This window comes from Engystomops pustulosus, chromosome 5 (assembly GCF_040894005.1).
Source record: "Engystomops pustulosus chromosome 5, aEngPut4.maternal, whole genome shotgun sequence".
Classification (NCBI taxonomy): Eukaryota; Metazoa; Chordata; class Amphibia; order Anura; family Leptodactylidae; genus Engystomops; species Engystomops pustulosus.
In genome coordinates, this window is record NC_092415.1 from 148,397,974 (window position 1) to 148,419,554 (window position 21,581).

The window sequence follows — 21,581 nt, forward strand, 5'->3', positions numbered from 1 at the left end:
AAGGGGAAATTATCCTGTATGGGGTGCAGTAAGGGGAAAAGAAAAGATGGGGCTTACATGTGCAAACAGATTTTTGGTGGTCTGCCAAGCACAATCTTTTGTGTCTCTTTTTTTTCAAAAGTTGGAAGATATGCTGAAGCGCCTGACTACTATCCTGCAATGAATGGAGCAGTACCTTCAATAGAAGTTGATTGACGTGGTAATAGGTCCTTTTTAATAGACAATAGCAGGTGGAACCTGGCAGTGATAATTCACAAGCATTGTGTGCAGGCACCATTATTTGTTAAAGGTACCTATCTTCTTGACTACTCTGATGTTAATTAGAGGTGAGCGAGCACTAAAATGCTCGGGTGCTCGTTATTCAATACAAACTTTTCCCAATGCTCGAGTGCTCGTCTCGAATAACGAACCCCATTAAAGTCAATGGGAGACCCGAGCATTTTTTCACTGAAAGAAAACATTAAAAGAACAGTTCAGAATAACACATTACACATGTTTACAGATGTTTTACTTGTAGGAACACATTGAAATAACACTATTCTTCACTTTCCAGGTGTTCGCGCGTGTCTTCCGCTAAGTTAGGAGATGTGCGCGCACATCTGGAATGTGAAGAATAGTGTTCTTTCAATGTGTTCTGCACTTAAATGGTCTTGTGTTCACTGTTTTCACTGTTTTTATTCTATTTTTCACATTGCAGGTGTTTGCTCGTGTCTTCCGATAAGTTCGGAGATGTGCGCGCACATCTGCAAAGTGAAGAATAGAACAAAAACAGTGAAAACAGTGAACACAGGACCATTTAAGTGCAGAACACATTGAAAGAACACTATTCTTCACATTCCAGATGTGCGCGCACATCTCCTAACTTAGCGGAAGACACACGTGAACACCTGCAAAGTGAAGAATAGTGTTATTTCAATGTGTTCTTACAAGGAAAACATCTGTAAACATGTGTAATGTGTTATTCTTCACTGTAAACACTGTTCTTCACTGTCTTTTATTAATTTAATGCTCGATCTGGAGCCGGCGAGATACTCGTCCGAGCAACGAGCCGGTCCGAGTATGCTAGTACTCGACTGAGCAGTATACTCGGACGAGTATACTCGCTCATCTCTAATGTTAATGCTAGAAGAAGAGGGAAGTTGTGAAAGAATACAGTAATGCAACGGCCACTATAGCCAGTTATGACCTTGGATATTTTCCAATCACTGATTGACTTAACTGTAATGATTCAGCTCTTGATGTCCTTCGGGATAAGCAAGTAAACGTTTTACCAAAATGAATATTTATACTGTGGAATGATGGTGCCATCTGGTGGTGAATATGATCATTTGCTTTGTTAAAATGTATCTGTATACACACAAGCCTTAATTCTTAAATAATATCATTAAAGAAAACTGTTTTCCCTTCCTCTCAACAGGTCCCACACAACAGACTGCCAACAATATGGGTCAGACTCTTGAAGATAAATATACAATTGATTGTGAAAGGATCTTGGGCTTTTCTTAGAATCCTACAAAAAATGCTGCTGCTGAACAGAAAGTAAATTAGAAAAGAGTAATTATTTTACTATAGGGAGAATAAGCATATGTTATTTCTTTCATGGGGCATATTATAAATTATTATTGACAAGAAATTGCCAATTTGTCAGTTGAGAAGGGATTGCTGCATTTATAGCAGTCTCTTCTTAAATAATTCAACAATATGGAAGGCACAAACAAATAGCAATGTAGATCTTCCGGTCATACTACTAGGGGTCTATGAGTAGAGACAGGTGCAGAATGCAGTTTCTCTCTTATTCCTTAAACAGAGTAACTATGGTTATATAAATAAATACATATTTACATAATAAAGTAAATAGAGTAATTGGGGGGAAATTACATTAAAATAAAGGGTGATCTTTAGTCTTAAACAAGATCCTATAGATCTAAATAACCTGTTTTTAAAGGGAACCTGTTATCAGGAACCCTTTTTCTAGCTCCCCATGTCCCCATTGAGAATAGATTGCACATTGCCACAATGATTTTATAGTAAAACTGTCTTTTTACGAAAAAAAAGATAAGCTATGTATGTATGCTGAGCTGTGTTCCTGGCCCCATGGGAGTGGCCATTTAGCAGTGGTACCCCCCTCGGGAACTTTGTGCATCGATTTCAAATACAAAAAATCTCTTATGTCCTCAATATATAAATATATAAATGTGGCAATGTGCACTCTATTTTCTATGGAGCCAGAAAAAACGGCTTTTGATGACAGGTTCCCTTTAATTAATAGGCCTTGCTAATGGAAGGAGGCTTGCACTCAAAATATTACAATACATGGCCCCATTTATTCTTTTATGTACATGGATCAGTTATCCTTGTCCCTTACAGAGAAACAGCCCCAAAGCATGACGTTGCCACCCCAATGCTTCACAGTAGATATGCTTCCCCCCCCCCCAGCTAATTTATATACACACCTATTTTATTTATATACAGTTCTTTTAATTTATTCATAACAACCCCATATACACACTCCCAAATTAAATGATAAACTGTACTCCATATAAGGCTACCCAGTTTAATTAAAATCCAGCCCCTCTATACAGATCCCAATAGACATTATACAGAGCCCTTCCACCCCAGTAGTACCTAGTACACACAGCCTGTCCCCCAGAGATATATACACAGCCTCCCCCTCAGAGGTATATACACAGCATCCCCTCAGAGGTATATACACAGCCTGCCACCCAGATGTAAATACACAGCCTCCCCTCCAGAGGTACATACGCCGCCTTCCCCCCAGAGGTATATACAGAGCCTCCCCCGAGAGGTATATACACTGCCTGCCTCCCAGATGTTAATACACATCCTCCCCTCCAGAGGTATATACGCAGCCTCCCTTCTAGAGGTATATACACAGCCTCCCCCCAGAGGTATATAGGCAGCCACCCCCAGAGGTATATACGCAGCCTCCCCCCCCAGAGGTATATACACAGCCTGCCCCCCAAAAAATAATAATAGATCAGCTACTTTTCTCCGGTTACACTCCCACGCAGCCGCTGCCATCTCCTCTTCTCCCGCCAAATACTCAGCGCAGGGATTTTCATCTCGCCTCATGGCAGATGCAGCCCTAATTATTGCTTCCACAGTTGATTTCTTCACACCAAGCTGCTGCCTATTGCAGATTCAGTCTTCCCAGCCTGGTGCAGGACTAGAATTTTGTTTCTGGTGTCCTTCGACAGCTCTTTGGTCTTCACCATAGTGGAGTTTGGAGGTTTGAGGTTGTGGACAGGTCTCTTTTATACTGATAATTTCAAACAGGAGCCAATGCTACAGGTAATGAGTGGAATACAGAGGAGCCTCTTAAACAAGAAGTTACAGGTCTGTGAGATCCAGAAATCTTGCTTGTTTGTAGGTGACTAAATACTTATTTTCAACCATTTTTCACATGTCTCGATGAGCATTTTACGTACATACTGAAATTTCAACCACAAACCAAATGTCCCTGATGTTTTGAGTGGTGTATACATTGAATAGGTCCTCAATATTACATTTGTAGGGGTTTAATATTCAGCACCCCACAGATTGGCCATTGATAAGCAGATAATGAAACTGAAAGAAGACCATGTAGTGTGTGTAGTGGTCTGACCACAGTAATATATATCAGCTCCCATTCATACAGAAAAGCTGATGTAGGGGGGAGGGGGCTGGTTCTTGTTCCTAAGACCTTGTTTTCAAAACAAAAGACTGAGTCCATTGAAATGGTATTTTATTGATATTTTTGAAAACATACAAAAAACAAAGTGATTAATAAATGAGTATAAGTATATTGGATGGATGGACATGATCAGTAAAGGCACAATGGAAAATAAGAAGTCACAATATCAGGGGGAGGTGAGGGGCCACAATATGAGGGGGAGATAAGGGTACACAATATGTGTACCCTGGTAACAGTTGATGTTCATATGGCATAGACAGATATAAAGAAGGTAGTAGTTTTAATTAAAGAAAAATAGTTGCAAAAAGCTACAATTTTTATATCATTATATAAAAGGGCGTATTTCTTCATGGGTTGTGGATCATTTTCCATTCTATACATCCTTCCAGAGTTATCCTATCTTTACTGTCGTTTTTCCATACTGAAAAAATAAAACAAATACATATTAAATGCATTTTTTTGTTCAAGCAAGAATGAAATAATGAACATTTTATTGTATAGGCATTGAAATATTTCATCACAACTATTTAATAGTCATGTCATGACCAACGGCGGTCGCTATACTTGAAAAAACATATGTGTTTGTTTTGTGATGTGTGATTACTGATGAATTTGAGTATATCCATCATCTGACTTGCCTAAAGACCATACAAAATTTCTAGACTGTACAAATATCTCTTATGCACAGGAAAAATCTGATTGCTGGACATCTGATCACTGGAATCAGGGGTGTAGCTACAATGGTAGCAGCAATAGCAACTGCTATGGGGCCTGCAGTATTAGGGGGGCCGTCATCCGACCTGAAACACCAAAGAGTGGAGGATGTGCGCCTTTATATACATATACTTTGTACATCATAATATGTATATAACATATACGTGATTTGTATATGCTGTATCTATGATGTGTATATGCTGTATGTGTATACAGTGTATGGTGTGTATATACTTTATATGTGTATATATGCTGAACCTTTGTATATGGCACTGAATGTGTGTGTATATTTTCTTCATGAGTGTATAAATGTGTGATTGTAACTCACATTTGTGGGTATACAAATATGTATATTTTTTAAAAGGAAGGGGGCCCCATTCAGAAGCCTGCAATGGGACCCTGCCTCTCCTAGTTACTGGAACCCCTAGTAATATTTAGAAACAGATACCATAATTCCCTTGTAATAAAGTAATTTTAGTTTACTTTGCCTCTGCTATAATCCATGTAATGTGACATGGCTATGTGTATTATTCCTGCACTGTTACATCACTGTGTGAGCCTTGTTGTGTGACATTATTGTGTTTACTATCTCTGTACAGTGATATCACAGTACATATTATCCCTGTACTGTGGCATCAATGTGCTTATTATCCCTATACTATGTTATCATTGTCTTTATAATCTATACACTGTGCAGTGGAGGCTGGCTACAGAGCAGGGGCGTAACTACAGCGGTAGCAGCCATAGCAACCGCTATGGGGCCCACAGTGTTAGGGGGCCCCGTCATCCGACCTGACACAATAAAGAATGGAGGATGTGCACCATTATATCTATATTGTACTGCACATGTCCAGCATAATATGTATATAACATATACTGTGATGTATATATGCAGTATCTGTGATGTGTATATGGTGTCTGTATACACTGTATGTGAGTATGTTGCATATGTTGTGTATATGCACATGAGTGTATTTATATGTGATTGTAACTCGCATGTGTGAGTATACTAATATGTATATTTTTTAAGTGGGAAGGGGGCCCCACACAGTAGCCTGCTAGGGGGCCCTGTCTCTCCTAGTTACGCCACTGCTACAGAGCTACTTTGGGGCCCGCAGTGCGGAAAGCAAAGCATAATATAGGCGTAGTTTCTCTCTGCACATCCTCCCTTTCCAGGATCCAGGTGGAAATGGCTGGTAGATGGAGTGAACGAGGAGGAAGCTGATCCCTTGGCTTTTGAAGTGATGTGATCCCCTTCTAAAGCCTGCAGTCCCGTATAAAATGTAAGGGTCCAATGGAAACTCTGTCCATATTGTGTGCTGTGCTAATGTATTTGCTGGGTGTACTGCATGTATTCTGCATGTAGTGTATTTGTGCTGTGTGTACGGTGTGTGCTGTGTGTGCTGCATGTACTGTGTGTGTATTTACTGTGTATAATGACCTGGTAAATGCAGTCATTACAAAATATTGTTTCCATAGAGCTTGATCACCTCTGTGCGCCATCTACTGTACTATAACTAATAATGCAGCTGAATAATATTTGCATGGGAACGAGGGCTTAAAGGGTGCCTGACACCGCATTTTTCACAAATACAGGTAGTGGAGGTTCCTATAGAGCCCTAGTAACTATCAGACACCCTTCTTTTAGCTAAAAATAGTTTCCCTCACATCCCCATAAAATCAGAGTTATAATCTTGCCTCGTATCTATGCATCTTTGGATAGTCGAGGGGTGTGGCCTAATATCATGTGACCAGGGTGACGACATCACAATTCCTTAAGCTACTTAACATTGGCAAACTGTACCCCATGTACATATCTGACCACATAAAACAATCACAGCAGCCTGCATGTACTTCTACTCCTCTCCATGCAGGCTGCTGTGATTTCATGTGATACCATATGCTATGAATTCATGAGATATATTAGTGTACAGTTTTCTAATGCTAAAAAGCTAAAGGACCCGCGATGATGTAACCCTGGTCACATGACATTATACTGGAACTGCTAGATTCAGGAACTGCCGAAGATTCCACACCCACCTCGACTTGCTGTAGCCATGCTTAGATACCAGATAAAACTATAAAGTTGAATATATGGGAATCTCAGGGGAACAATTTTTACCTGAAAGAAAGGTGTCAGTTACTAGGGATCTATGGGAACCATATCATAAGTTATGTTTCAAAATTGTTACTCCTGTTCTTCCCCGAGTTTTACTAATTGGTAGATACCCTGGAAACTCTGTGCAGAACAGAAGTTGACTTATACTCCCTGGCTTGAAGTTCCAGATCTTTCTTAGAGTTCCTCCAGAGAGAACACAAAGGCCCACATTTATCAAAAACAATGCAAACTGTACTGTGTGCATTTTGCCTGTGAAGTCTTCAGGGTGCACCAAATGAACGGTGGTGCACATTCTTCATGAATCTGGGGAAGTTTGATGTTCTACATCTTGTCTCCATGTGTGATCCCTGTCTGCTAACATCATGGGCCTCCCTTTTTTCATCTACTCTGGAGATCCCCACCCAGGGGGAACCTCCATCGTACTGCGGCCTTCCCCTCTTCCTACACTCCTGTCGCTGGCCCGGACCAAGGGACAATTGTATTATGAGCCATAGCATTTCCTAGTTATGCCCTAACAACTATAAACAGATGCAATTGGTGGCACATAATTATTGTAGTTGAAGGTTAAAGTTATTAAAATGTTACCCTGGAAATCAGATGTGGCTCTGTATTATGACACACATTCTTTGTTATGGAGGGAGAAACACTGAGAAGGTCCAGGTCCCCAGCACCCATCAGAGCATGAAGGATCACATATCTTTCCTTGAGAAACTAGAAAATAAAATAAAAATACATTTATAGTTAATCTCGGGGCACTAGATGAATTCCAACATAGAGTTGATTTGGGGGATTTCTCATGGCTTGTGCCCCTGAATACTGGTGTAGAAGCATTGACTTGGTAACACTTCCTAGCATAAAGCATATGCACCTTCCGCCATGGCCATGAGTAGAATACAATACAGTACAAGCTTCTGACACTGAATCTGTCCATCCAGAGTGGCACACTCTCTGCATATATATTCAGCATATCAATTCTTCTGCTTGTGTTCCACCCTTTCATATGTAGTAATAGGTTAATGATTTAGGGGGTCATGTGTTTGTTCCTATGCTTCTCATACTTGAGTAAAAAATCTCCATAACATATAATCTAACTGTAACGTCCGTGCCTAAACATCGCTCTATCCGCAGTTGGGAGAATAGATGGCGTTTATTTGTGTGTGAACTGTGGCTTAGTGTTTGTGTTTGGATTAACTGAGCCACACCCTGCTCCTTGCATTTCAGTCCTGCCCAGCAAGGGTTACTAGCCTGATGGACAGTGGAACTCTGCTGGACATTATATTAGTGAGGGCACTCTGCTGGAGATTTTATTAATGGAGGCACTCTGCTATGGCATTATATTAATGGGGACACTCTGCTTTGGCCATTATATTAATGGGGACACTCTGCTATGGCCATTATATTAACGGATTCACTATGCTATGGGCATTATATTAATGGGGACACTCTGCTTTGGCCATTATATTAATGGATGCACTATGCTAAGGGCATTATATTAATGGATGCACTATGCTGGACATTTTATTCGAGGAGCTGCTGTGGACATTTTATTGATGAGGGGGGACTACTGGACATTTTACTCTCTAATAAAATGTCTAGTTGTCTCCCATCATCGGTAGAGGCTGTATTTCCCACCCTAGGCTTATACTCGAGTTTTTCTAGCTTTTTTGTGGTAAAATTAGGTACTCGGGTCGGCTTATACTCAAGTATATAGTAGCTGTATCGGTGGATGCTTGTACAGCTGATCTTGAAGTGAAGACTTTAAGTGTGCTAAAAAAAAGGTCAGGGGTCCTCAGATCTTTAGGGCAAGGACACCTCTGCTTGGCAGCTACGGTGTGAGTTTTGGGCCCCAGACAGCCACCCAAACCACCTTTGTTGTAATTTGCCAATAACCCCATACTAGACAAAAAATAAACATCTGGTTGTGACCAAATTGCTAAGATCAGCCAACATGTACTTCTTGTAGATGTCATCATAGATTGGATTTGAACCCATGGCCCCATCACTGCAAGACAATGGACACCTGGCATCATCCTTCTCTTTCATTACTAATAAATACATTCTAATCTCTGCTACAAACATGTATTGATCAAATAATAACAACAATCTAAGTTACTGTATCCTCATGCCTTAACCTTATAAACAAAAATGCACGTACCACAGTCTTCTGGGCTTTTGTTCGATATCTTTACTCTTTGTAGTCTGCTTCGTAAAATTCTACTCCAGTTGATGGTGTTGGAAAAGCAGAGATCCTTACTTTTTGTAATAACAACATCGCCATCACTCACTTGTTGAAGAGATTTTAATCCCAGGGAGGATATAGATAAATCTCCTATACCAACTGAATATTTCCAACTAAAATGCAAAATACATATTTTAAGTCTACACAAAGCTTAATGCACAACTTGACAAATCAGCATTAGGTAAGAGGTATAAATGACATGGCTGTGAATATATATTATATACACTGTGTAGACATCTCACTGGAGAAGTGCTCGAGGGGGTGTACATCTCACCTAGGTTGCTACGTAGTGTGAGATGGTAAGTCCAGGATTGACCTGTTGCTCAGCAGTATTATGCTGCTGAGTTGTTGTTTAATCTTGCCGGGCCTGGATTTACAGGGAGTGGCAGGTAGGTTTGGTAGTGGGACTTGCCACTCCCTCCCCTCGATCCAGTTCGGGTTTTGGATCAGGTGAGCTCTCCTCCTAATCAGCCTGTGAAGGTAAAAGCTTTCCAAAGCTTACAGGTCCCCCTCCCCCTCTCAGCCACAAAACAGCCTATGTGGGTTTGGAGGAAGTTGCGAAGGCAGCCACTGCGGGAGCTAAAACTCACCCTGCGATATCCAGGCTAAAGACGCTGCGTTTGTGAGTGTCAGATAGGTGAGACAACCTGTTAGTAAGCGCCCAGACGGGTAGGTCTTTTGTTTGAATTTTTTAAAAGCACGGTGTTGCTGTATTTATGTTTGCTGGACTGTTTATGCTAAAAATAAACGCCAAGTTCATCTTTTATACATCTACGTCTGCTGTGAACTGTGTCCTAACACACCATCCCCCGGGAAGATCCCTACAATTGGTGCTGCATGCGGGCAAAACGGTTGCTAGGGGCAACGGTGTGTATCAACTTGGCTACAGCTGCTTATGTCCTGGGTGAAGACTGCTACTTCACTCCAAAAACAGACAAGCGCCATGGAGGAGATGTGGAAGCAGTTTATGCAAGTGAATTTGCAACAGCAGCAGGCTCAGACAGCGGCTAACCTGCGCCATGAACAAGCAATGGCTCAACAACAAAAACTCATCGAGCTCCTGATAGCTAAGCAAGAGGCGTCTGCAGAGGCTAATCCACAGCCAGCGGTGACAGCCGCTCCAGAGACTTTTTATGTGAGACGGGCTGTGCAGCGAGCGCTGCAAAAGATGACTGCTGAGGACGATGTTGAGGCCTACCTAACTGTCTTTGAGCGTGTGGCTGAGCGAGAGAAGTTACCAGCTGCTGAGTGGGCAGAGGTCATTGCGCCCTATTTAACAGGTGAACCTCAAAAGGCCTACTATGACCTCAGTGAGCAGGAGGTCAAGGACTATACTCGGCTAAAAGCAGAGATACTTGCCCGACTAGGAGTTACCGCTGCTGTCCGTGCCCGGAGGGTACGCAACTGGAACTACAGTCTGGACAAATCTGCGAGGTCCCAGATGTATGACCTGATCCACTTGGCAAGAAAGTGGTTGGAGCCAGACACCTCTACTCCTGCACAGATCCTAGAGAGGGTCGTGATGGATCGCTACCTCCGAGCACTGCCTGCTGACCTGCAACGCTGGGTGGGACAAGGTGATCCTAAGAATGCAGACGAGCTTGTCAACCTTGTGGAGAGGTTCCAAGCGACTGAGGACTACCTCCGTGATGTTCCTGCAGCTTCTTCACCTCCCCGGAGTGCCAGGTCTGTGCCGTCAGCTGGTAAGAGACTTCCATCGATTGGGGGAGTGTGGAGGGGTGCTGATCGAGGGAAAAGGGCTCAAGAGGTAGCTCAGGGGCAAAAGACTGGCGTTGGACCCGGGTGGCCAAGTGGCCCTAAAAAGGACTCCCTGCCAGGGAGACCAGGCCCTATCCAGTGCTGGAGATGCCATGAGCTGGGACACGTGTCTGCCCATTGCCCCCTTACCTCTGAGCCAATGGAGTGTGACGCTAGCCGGCGTCAGTCGCTATTTGCGGAACCATCTTGTGTTGCAGTTCCTGGACTAGAGACTGAACCGCAAGTCTGCAACATTACCATTAATGACTTCCCTGTTAAGGCGTTGCTGGACTCAGGAAGCCTTGTAACCTTGGTGCATGCCAGCCTGGTGGCTGGGAACTTTGGGTCAAAAAAACACATGAGTGTGGTTTGCATACATGGTGATACAAAAGTTTACCCTATAGTGCTGGCTAAAGTCGGGACTGAACTAGGCTCCGTACAGTTTGAAGTGGGTGTGGTTAAAAACCTCATGCATAATGTAATATTGGGACGAGACTTTCCGTTGTTTTGGGCTTTATGGGGAAAAAGAAAAACCCCCGAAAGGAGTGAGAATACCCCTAAGGATGTTGCATTACCCACTGTAAATGATAAAACTGTGCAGGATGAAAGTGATGCTTTTCCTTTACAGGTCCTGGCTGGAGAGGAGGAGGAAGCTCCTCCCACTGAGCAAAATATACCAGACTTAGAGGTGTCTAGGGTTAATTTTGGGACTGCACAAATGCAGGACCCCACTCTTAAAAATGCGAGAGAGCAGGTTACTGTTTTGAATGGGGTACCTCAGGAACCAGATGCTGAGAATAAATTTCCACATTTTTCCGTGACTAATGATTTCTTCTATAGAGTCACTAAAATTAATGATGAACTTGTGGAACAGCTTCTGGTCCCTAAGCCGTACCGGCGTCAGGTGCTTGACATGGCACATAACCATGTTCTTGGGGGACACTTGGGGACTGAAAAAACGCGGGAGAGAGTCCTCCAGAGGTTTTATTGGCCTGCAATTTATGATGACATTAAAAAATACTGCGAGTCATGCCCCACATGTCAGCTTAGCGCCCCAGTGTCTCATTTTCGTAGTCCTTTGGTGTCGCTCCCCATTATAGAGGTGCCTTTTGAGCGTATTGCCATGGATTTAGTGGGTCCCATTGTAAAATCGGCTAGAGGACACCAGTACATTTTGGTTGTCTTAGACTATGCGACCCGCTATCCTGAGGCTGTGCCCTTAAGAAACACTGCATCTAAAACAATTGCCCGGGAGATGTTTTATATGTTCTCTAGGACTGGGATTCCCAAAGAAATCCTGACGGACCAAGGTACACCCTTTATGTCCAAGGTGATGAAGGAGCTATGTAAGCTATTTAAAATCACACCTATACGCACCTCTGTATATCACCCCCAGACAGACGGATTGGTGGAGAGGTTTAATAAAACCCTCAAACATATGTTGAAGAAAGTGGTAGAAAAAGATGGTCGTGATTGGGATCACTTGTTACCTTACCTGATGTTTGCTGTGAGGGAAGTTCCCCAAGCGTCCACAGGGTTCTCTCCCTTTGAGTTGGTCTATGGTCGTCACCCTAGGGGTCTATTAGATATTGCAAAGGAGACATGGGAGAGTGAGTCCACCCCATTCAAAAGTGTTATCGAACATGTAGCACAAATGCAGGACCGTATAGCCACTGTAATGCCCCTAGTAAGGGAACACCTCCAGAGGGCGCAAGAGAGCCAAAGTAGAATTTACAACCGTTCTGCGAGAATCAGGACATTTAACCCAGGTGACAGGGTTCTCATACTAGTTCCCACTATAGAGAGTAAATTCCTAGCGAAGTGGCAAGGTCCCTATGAAATTGTTGAAAAGGTCAGTGAGGTAAACTATAAGGTGCACCAACCAGGTAGAAGGAAGCCTTTCCAAGTTTATCACATAAACTTGATCAAATCCTGGAAAGACAGGGAATCCTTGGTGGCAACAAATCCTGGTAATAATTGGTCACAACCAATCCCTTCGGTCAAGGTTGGTGATACCCTATCAGGGTCACAGAAACAGGAGGCTAAGGAGTTTTTGCAGAAAAACAAAGACAAGTTTTCTGACCTTCCAGGGCGTACACACCTCATCCGTCATCACATTGAAACTGGGCCTAGAAGCAGAGTAAACCTCAAGCCCTATAGGATACCAGAAGCACGCAGAGAGGCAGTGTCGGCTGAGGTGAAACGTATGCTTGACCTAGGAGTGATTGAAGTTTCACAGAGTGAATGGTCCAGTCCGATTGTGCTAATCCCAAAGCCCAATGGAACTTGGAGGTTCTGTAACGATTTCAGAAGGTTGAATGAGATCTCCAAGTTCGATGCTTATCCTATGCCCAGGGTAGATGAGCTGATTGAGAAGATGGGTAATGCCAGGTACATAACCACCCTCGATCTCACAAAGGGCTACTGGCAGATTCCCCTTACTGATGAGGCTAAAGAGAAAACTGCATTCTCCACCCCTGAGGGGTTATTCCAGTATGTAGTGATGCCATTCGGGTTACATGGAGCACCTGCGACTTTTCAGAGGTTGATGGACTTAATTCTGCGTCCACATCGTGATTATTCAGCTGCCTACCTCGATGATGTGGTCATTTTTAGTCCCGATTGGGAAAGTCACCTCTGTAAGGTACAGGTTGTGTTGAATGCCATAAGTGATGCAGGGTTGACCATAAATGCCGAGAAATGTGCACTAGCCCTAGAAGAGGCCAAGTACCTAGGTTACATTATTGGGAGGGGTTTGATTAAGCCACAGTTAAATAAAATTGAGGCAATACAGAATTGGCCTAGACCCCTGTCAAAGAAACAGGTCAGAGCTTTCCTGGGTATTACGGGCTATTACCGTAGGTTTGTGCCGAACTTTGCCTCAGTTGCAGCCCCGCTAACTGACTTGACAAAGGGCGGAAAGTCAGCAATGGTGACGTGGACTCCAGAGGCCGAGAAGGCTTTCCAAAGCCTTAAGTCTTCTCTGTGCCAACAACCTGTGCTAGTTACCCCCGATTTCAGGCGAGAATTTCTGGTCCAGACAGATGCCTCTAACACAGGGTTAGGTGCAGTTCTCTCACAGGTGGTGAATGGTGAGGAGCATCCGGTGATGTACTTGAGTAGGAAGTTAACCCCGGCCGAGAAGAATTATGCTATTGTGGAGCGTGAATGTCTGGCAGTGAAGTGGGCCCTAGAATCCCTGAAGTATTACTTGCTAGGCAGGAAATTCAAGTTAGTGACAGACCATGCCCCCCTAACATGGATGAAACTAAACAAGGAGAAAAATGCAAGGGTGACTAGATGGTTTCTGTCCCTACAAAATTTCAATTTCACTGTGGAACACAGACCAGGGAAATTACAGGCGAATGCTGATGCACTGTCAAGGGTACATTGTCTGTGGGGACAAAATGCTCAGCCCTCCGGTCTGAAAAAGAGGGGGGGGATATGTAGACATCTCACTGGAGAAGTGCTCGAGGGGGTGTACATCTCACCTAGGTTGCTACGTAGTGTGAGATGGTAAGTCCAGGATTGACCTGTTGCTCAGCAGTATTATGCTGCTGAGTTGTTGTTTAATCTTGCCGGGCCTGGATTTACAGGGAGTGGCAGGTAGGTTTGGTAGTGGGACTTGCCACTCCCTCCCCTCGATCCAGTTCGGGTTTTGGATCAGGTGAGCTCTCCTCCTAATCAGCCTGTGAAGGTAAAAGCTTTCCAAAGCTTACAGGTCCCCCTCCCCCTCTCAGCCACAAAACAGCCTATGTGGGTTTGGAGGAAGTTGCGAAGGCAGCCACTGCGGGAGCTAAAACTCACCCTGCGATATCCAGGCTAAAGACGCTGCGTTTGTGAGTGTCAGATAGGTGAGACAACCTGTTAGTAAGCGCCCAGACGGGTAGGTCTTTTGTTTGAATTTTTTAAAAGCACGGTGTTGCTGTATTTATGTTTGCTGGACTGTTTATGCTAAAAATAAACGCCAAGTTCATCTTTTATACATCTACGTCTGCTGTGAACTGTGTCCTAACACACCATCCCCCGGGAAGATCCCTACAACTGGTAAACGTGTTGAAGGGGTGTATAAATATACATAAATACATTATATACCACAAGTGTGATTTACATTGTAAGCAAATTCCCAAAGGAACATAGAGTGTACATGTAATTACACATAGCTCAATTACTTACAGATACTTTGGTCTGCCTCGGATAACTTCAAGATTTTCAAAAATGCTCAAATCGGTGAAATTTTCTGGCAGATAGTTAACCACTAAGTAACCTGTAAATAGTAAATAATGGTTGTATATCAGGTGACAATAAATCTAGGAAATATCTTGTGCCTGTCAGATCTCATGTATGCTTTCCAAGAGAGATTGTGATAGTCGACCATGGAAATAAAGCAAGGTATGGTAGCTTCACATACAGCATTTACAGGTATTTTTACACGACAATTGGAGCAATATTGCTCCAGACCAAATATATTTGCACCCAAATGGAATCTTTTGAAAATCAATTATGATGTGAGATATAAATTGGTTGCATAAAGTCATGGATGTAGATCTCTCCCCACCTCAGCAAAACTGCTCTACTGTGATTTACATCATGCATCCATAGACGTAGGACCATCAATCATAGTGAAAGAGGCGTTCTGAGATGGGGAGAGCATGACTGTAGTGCTGAGCTCTCCCCCACCATGACTTTATACAACAACACTGTCCCCTATAATATGTGAAGCGTTGTTGATTTTGATGCCACTACATAAAAATAAAGATTATAATATTATTATTATTATTATTATTATTACTACTCTCCCTCTGATTTTTCTTTTCACTTACAATGTTAGACCCTATTCTTCTAAGCTTGGGGCTGTACTGTATTGTGGACATTTATCATACAATTTTCCAATCTTTCAGCTGGTCTATTCTAGACACTGCAATATAGTGGCTTAAAAAGAGAAGAATGGCTAGTGGTAGCCAGCTTTATGACTTGTGATTATTTTTATGCAGCTAATTTTTGGAGTTCTTTATTTTTTTTAAAAAAAGACATAGCTACAGAATTTTAAATTATTGTATATGCTCAAGTATAAGCCAACCCGAGTATAGGCCGAGGTATTTAATTTAACACAAAAACCTGGGAAAACCTATTTACTCAAGTATATGCCTAGGTGGGAAATGCATTGGTCACAACCGCCCCCTAGTATATAGCTAGCCCCTGCCTCCCAGTATACAGCCTGTAGCCCCTGTCCCCTAGTATATAGCCTGCCAGCCCCTTCCCCCCAGAATATAGCCAGCAGCCCTATGGCCCAAGTACATAGCCCCTGAGTATGCCCAACCTTTTTAAAAAAAACAAACTCACCTTTCCGAAGCCCCCGCAGGTCCTCTTTCTTCAGCGATGCTCCAGCTCCTTGTCTCTGCACTGTGCCATCGCTTGTACCATGCTGTCAGCCACTTCATAGTGTGTGTATCGCCTTTGGCACGCACTATAATATCAGCAAGTGGCCAACCTCATGGTGCATGTGACAGCACTGCCCAGGGACACACAGGAGGAGCATCACAGATAAAAGAGAACCTGCGGGGGCATCGGAACGTTGAGTACAGTGTTTGTTTTTTTTTACAGACTTGAGTATAAGCTGAGTTAGGTTTTTTAGCCCATTTTTTTTGGCTGAAAAACTTGGCTTATACTTGAGTATATATGGTATGTATGAATCCGCATCGCCTTCCTCCCACTCTGTAAAACTCTTCTTGCAGATTAGACATTGTATGCAAACTGTGTAGCTGTTACTGTTCTGTAACATGCTTTCTGTAGATAGGACATTACTGTATGTACAAACTGCTCACCTCCTCTTGCTCTATAACATGCTGTTTGCAGATTGAACATTATTCAAAATTATTATTAATTTTAAATATATCCTTCAAACTGTTCTTTTAACTAATGGTTAATGTTGATCTTGTTCTATAACTGACCTGTTATTTCTCGTACACTTTTAAAGACGTTCAATTTTGCTGGATCCATTGCAGAAGCATTGGTGTACCTGTCACTGAAAACACAGAAATTTAAATTTAGGAACACAGGTGTCAAACAAAAGTTCTGGGTCAAATCTGGTCCATCCCCCTGTGCTCTCCTTATGATAGTCAGGAGAAGCATAGGGGTTAAAGTTACTTTGATACTTTCGTGCTCCGCTGCAGCTACAGCAGTCTTCTTTACTCGTGTGATGATGTCTTCACATTGCATCCACCAGCTTTAGTTCCGGCACCTACAGCCGCCACACATACTGGAGGTGTAAAGAAGAAGACTGCTGTAGCTTCAGGAGTGTGGGGCACTCTTGTAATAGTAATGCATAGTAAGACATTTATACAGTAATAAAATGACATTCAGTCTCTTTAAAACAACCAAAAGTCTGATGAGGCCCCTGTGAAAATTAGTTTGACAACCCTGCTCTATAAAATTCAACAAAACTATGAACTGCACTACAACATTAAAAGAAATCTACCATGTGATTTCAAGCATTATGAAGCAAACATACCTTGATAATGCTGTTGCTACACTGATGCGTGTTTTTGCTGAAAAAACTATTATAAAATTCAGGACCTTGGGAAAGCTGGGTGCAGACTGGCTGCTTACATAAACACATTACACAGCTTCCTGAACTGTCCAGAGGAGAAACACCAATCCAGGCAGAGGACCAACAGAGCCTCATTATTCTGAATTTTATAATTGTTTTTTTTTTTAGTAAAAAAAGTTCAGGGATTAAACAAGATATGTGCCTGCATCAGTGTAGCTACAACATTCACAAGGTATGTTTGGTTCATAATGAATGAAATCAAATGGTAGTTTTCATTGACATTAGACTAAATAAGTAAATCTTAACATGAGTTACTTAGTTCACATTATTGTCAAACTCCAAAAACCCACTATCCCACGAAATTAATGCGATTTAATGTCCTAGGCTTAGCCATCTGACTCTGGGCTAACAGGTAGTGCATGGCCTCAACAACAGACAGCATGCAGTACTGTGCAGTGTGAACAGATCTCTGGAGCTCACCATTCCATGTGGGCTCAGACCACTAACTGAGAACTGATAACAGTCTGTTATTGTTTATTTCAATTTCAGAATTAACTCAGAGAGGATTTCCTATTGTGCGATGGTTGTTTTGATGTATAATATATTTTTACATGTGTGTTGCACTGTACCTGGGCCATCTTTAAAGGACATCTACCATCAGGATTATGGATTATAAATAGAGATGAGCGAGCACTAAAATGCTCGGGTGCTCGTTACTCGAGCCGAACATTTCCCGATGCTCGAGTGCTCGTTTCGAGTAACGAGCCCCATTGAAATCAATGGGAGACCCGAGCATTTTTCAGTAAAATTACAAACTGAACGAGCACTGTTCAGTGCAGATGTTTCCACTGAAAGAACACAGTGAAAGAACACAGTGCAGAACAGATTGCAGATGTTCATCAACATCTGTGATCTGTTCTCGGAGACACGCGTGCAGATCGGTGTTCTCCGCAATAGTATTTGAAGAACAATATGTGTAGAGAACAACTTGCAGATGTTTCCAAACATCTGCAAGTTGTTCTTCACACATATTGTTCATAACTTGTTCTTGTTACTGGGTCCGTTCCGTGATGCCCGCTCCGCGATGCCCGCTCCTCCATGCCCGCTCCTCCATGCCCGCTCCGATTCTCCCTGCATGCTCCAGCCCCGCTCCGCTCCAGCCCCGCTCAACTCCATGATGCCCGCTCCAGCCCCACTCCACTTCGTGATGCCCGCCCCATCCCCGCTCCGTTCCGTGATGCCCGCTCTGCTCCGTGATGCCTGCTCCATCCCCGCTCCGTTCCTTGATGCCCGCTCCAGCCCCGTTCCGTGATGCCCACTCCGCTCCGTGATGCCCGCTCCGATTCTCCATGCCAGCGCCAGCCCCGCTCAACTCCGTGATGCCCGCTCCAGCCCCACTCCACTCCGTGATGCCCGCCCCATCCCCGCTCCATTCCGTGATGCCCGCTCTGCTCCGTGATGCCTGCTCCATCCCCGCTCCGTTACTTGATGTCCGCTCCAGCCCCGTTCTGTGATGCCCACTCCGCTCCGTGATGCCCGCTCCGATTCTCCATGCCAGCGCCAGCTCCGCTCCAGCCCCGCTCAACTCCGTGATGCCCGCTCCAGCCCCGCTCCTCTCCCTGATGCCTTCTCCAGCCCCGCTGCTTTCCGTGATGCCCGCTCCACTCCATGACGCCCGCTCCAAGCCCTGCTCAGTTCCGTGATGCCCGCTCAGCTCCGTGATGCCCGCTCCAGCCCCGCTCCATTCCGTGATGCCCGCTCCACTCCGTGATGCCCGCTCCTCCAGGCCTGCTCCGATCCTCCATGGCCGCTCGCTCCGCTCCTCCATACCTGCTCGGTGATGCCCACTCCAGCCCCGCACCGCTCCACATCAGCCTCCGCTCCGGCATGCCTGATCCTTCGTCTGCGCTCGTGTCTTCAGCTAAGTAAGCAGATGTTCGGAACATCTGTAATCTATTCTTCACTGTGTTTTTCACTGTGTTCTTCACTTAAATGATCCTGTGTTCACTGTGTTCACTGTTTTAATTGTATTCTTCACTGTTCTTCACTGTCTTTTCTTAATTAAATGCTCGATCTCGAGCAGGGGAAATACTCGTCCGAGCAACGAGCCGTTCCGAGTACTCTAATACTCGAACGAGCATCAAGCTCGGACGAGTATACTCGCTCATCTCTAATTATAAACCAAGTGCACTTATATGCTGGCATGCGCCCCCTTTGTCAGGATCCGCTAATCGTTAAGCTTTTTATGCCTTTGTTTTTACGAAAAAAAAGATAATAGAAGTTAATGGAGCCTGGAGCCCCTCAGGCTCATAAGCATAGTTTTTAAAGCATATTTTCTCAAAAATCGAGGGCTTAAGAACTTAAAAGAAGAGCAGATCCTGATAAACGGGGCACACACCAGTATCTAAGTGTATTTGGTTTATAATCCATCCTTTGAGAGGGAAACAGAGCTTTACAGGGTGTGATAAACTCAGCAGTCCTGCTTAAGCCCTTAATGACCGCTGTATCAGGTTTTTATGGCAGTCATTACAGGTACTTCTTTTGACACAATGCTTTTCTGCTTTAAGGCATTAAACCTGGATGATGGGTCTAGTGAAGGACCTCATGGCTGTCAAAGGGAGCAACATTACATAGTAGTACTGAGCTATCGGATGTGACTACTTATACGTCCAGCCTCTGGCATCTCCTGCCAGGCAGAGCCGATGCCAGTGGCTGTGGGTGTCAGCTATATATTACAGGTGACACCCTCTTCTAACATACTCTGATTGTGGTTGTTAACCCCTTAGACAACACAGTCAAGGATGACCGCTTTATGGGGATACTGGATCTTCCTTTTGTGGACACCCCAATGAGTTTGCAAATAACTTACCCATGTATTGTTGAATACATAATAAATATACTTCCGACTACTATGGTACAGTTTTCAAAATTATCAATATTTGAAGCATTAATGGCTATAGCATCTCTTAACTTCCCATATCCAATTCCATCACATATTTTTCCTAAAAAAGAAAGAGAACATCAATGTCATAAGAGGTCATGTTCATATGTGACAGATTTGCTCCACAAATTTGTCATTCTGGAAAAAACGTGCATGGAAATTCTAAATATTTCCTGCTGGTTTTCAAATGTTCAGTGTTTTATTCTTCTACAATCCACTACAAAATCTCTATATCCCTGAAGTCACATCTCTATATATTTATTTCCATATTTGCAGTGGTTATGCAGAGTGGGTACAGCCTTAAAGGGGTATTCCCACAAAGAAAAACATTCTCTAATTCAATGTTATTAACCCCTTAAGGACGCAGGGTTTTTCAGCTCATTTCTCGCTCTCCAACTTCAAAAATCCATAACTTTTTCATTTTTACGTGTACAGACCTGTGTGAGGGCTTATTTTGTGCGTAACAAATTTTACTTTCCCGTAATGTTATTTATTTTAACATGCCGTGTACTGCGAAGCTGAAAAAAAATTCCAAATGTGGAAAAATTGAAAAAAAACCGCACATGCATCACGTTCTTGTGGGCTCAGTTTTTACGACTTTCTCTCTTCGCTCCAAATAACACACCTACTTTATTCTTTGGTTCGGTTCGATCGCGGTGATACCAAATTTACATAGGTTTTATTGTGTTTTAATACATTTTCAAAAATTAAACAAATGTGTACAAAAAAGAAAAACATTTTTTTGCATCTTCTGACGCTAATAACTTTTTCATACTTTGGCGCACGGAGATGTGTGAGGGGTCATTTTTTGCGAAATGAGATGACGTTTTCATTGCTACCATTTTGAGGTCTGTGCGACATTTTGATCATTTTTTATTTCATTTTTTATGTTATGTAAAAAGGTGTAAAAGTCGCATTTCGGACATTTGGGCGCCATTTCCCGCCTCGGAGGTCACCGCCGCCCGTAACCGTTTTTATATTTTGATATACATTAACCCTAGATGGTCAGATCGCTCCTACCATATACTGCAATACTACATTATTGCAATATATGGCCTTTTTGCAGGTCATACATTACAATGAGCCACTGGCTCATTGTAACGAACCTGCATAAGCCATGTAGCCTCGTGTCAAAAGAAGACCCGAGGCTACCATGGTAACCGATCGCCGCCCCCCGATGACGTTCGGGGGCGTGGCGATCAGAAAAAAGATGGCGGCGCCCGCGCGCCGCCGTCTTTTAAACGCCGCCGGTGACTTTTCCGGCGGCGTTGAGAGGGTTAATAGCCGCGATCGGTGCAAGCACCGACCGCGGTTATTAGCGGTGGGGGTTTTGTGCAAAATGCAAAAACCCCCACCTTTGTATGAAGAGGACTCAGCCCGTGAGCCCTCTTCATACATCCCTTATACCTCTGCGCCATAGAGCTACGGCGCAGAGCGTTAAGGGGTTATCAATAATACATATTTTCACAAATATAATTTCAACCAGTCTCTATCAGTCCTTGCATTTACATTTTGGTTGTCCCTGGGTACGACCATAAGCTCCAGCCTATAAATGGGCAGAGAATA

The 21,581-nt window shown here is 43.4% G+C and overlaps 1 protein-coding gene across 2 annotated transcripts in view; it reads right to left on the reverse strand.

The window, feature by feature from the left end:
- Window positions 1-3,957: 3,957 nt before the first annotated feature.
- The window catches only part of LOC140133323 (epidermal growth factor receptor-like), a 47,616-nt gene continuing 29,992 nt past the window's right edge, over window positions 3,958-21,581 (reverse strand). For both annotated transcript variants that reach the window (XM_072153362.1, XM_072153361.1), the window contains 6 exons: window positions 19,944-20,076; window positions 16,476-16,549; window positions 14,701-14,791; window positions 8,683-8,879; window positions 7,113-7,238; window positions 3,958-4,115 (listed from right to left, as the gene is read on the reverse strand). In XM_072153362.1, coding sequence (XP_072009463.1) covers window positions 7,138-7,238; window positions 8,683-8,879; window positions 14,701-14,791; window positions 16,476-16,549; window positions 19,944-20,076 — 596 coding nt within the window. In that variant the 3' untranslated portion in view covers window positions 3,958-4,115; window positions 7,113-7,137. The remainder of the gene's footprint in view (window positions 4,116-7,112; window positions 7,239-8,682; window positions 8,880-14,700; window positions 14,792-16,475; window positions 16,550-19,943; window positions 20,077-21,581) is intronic.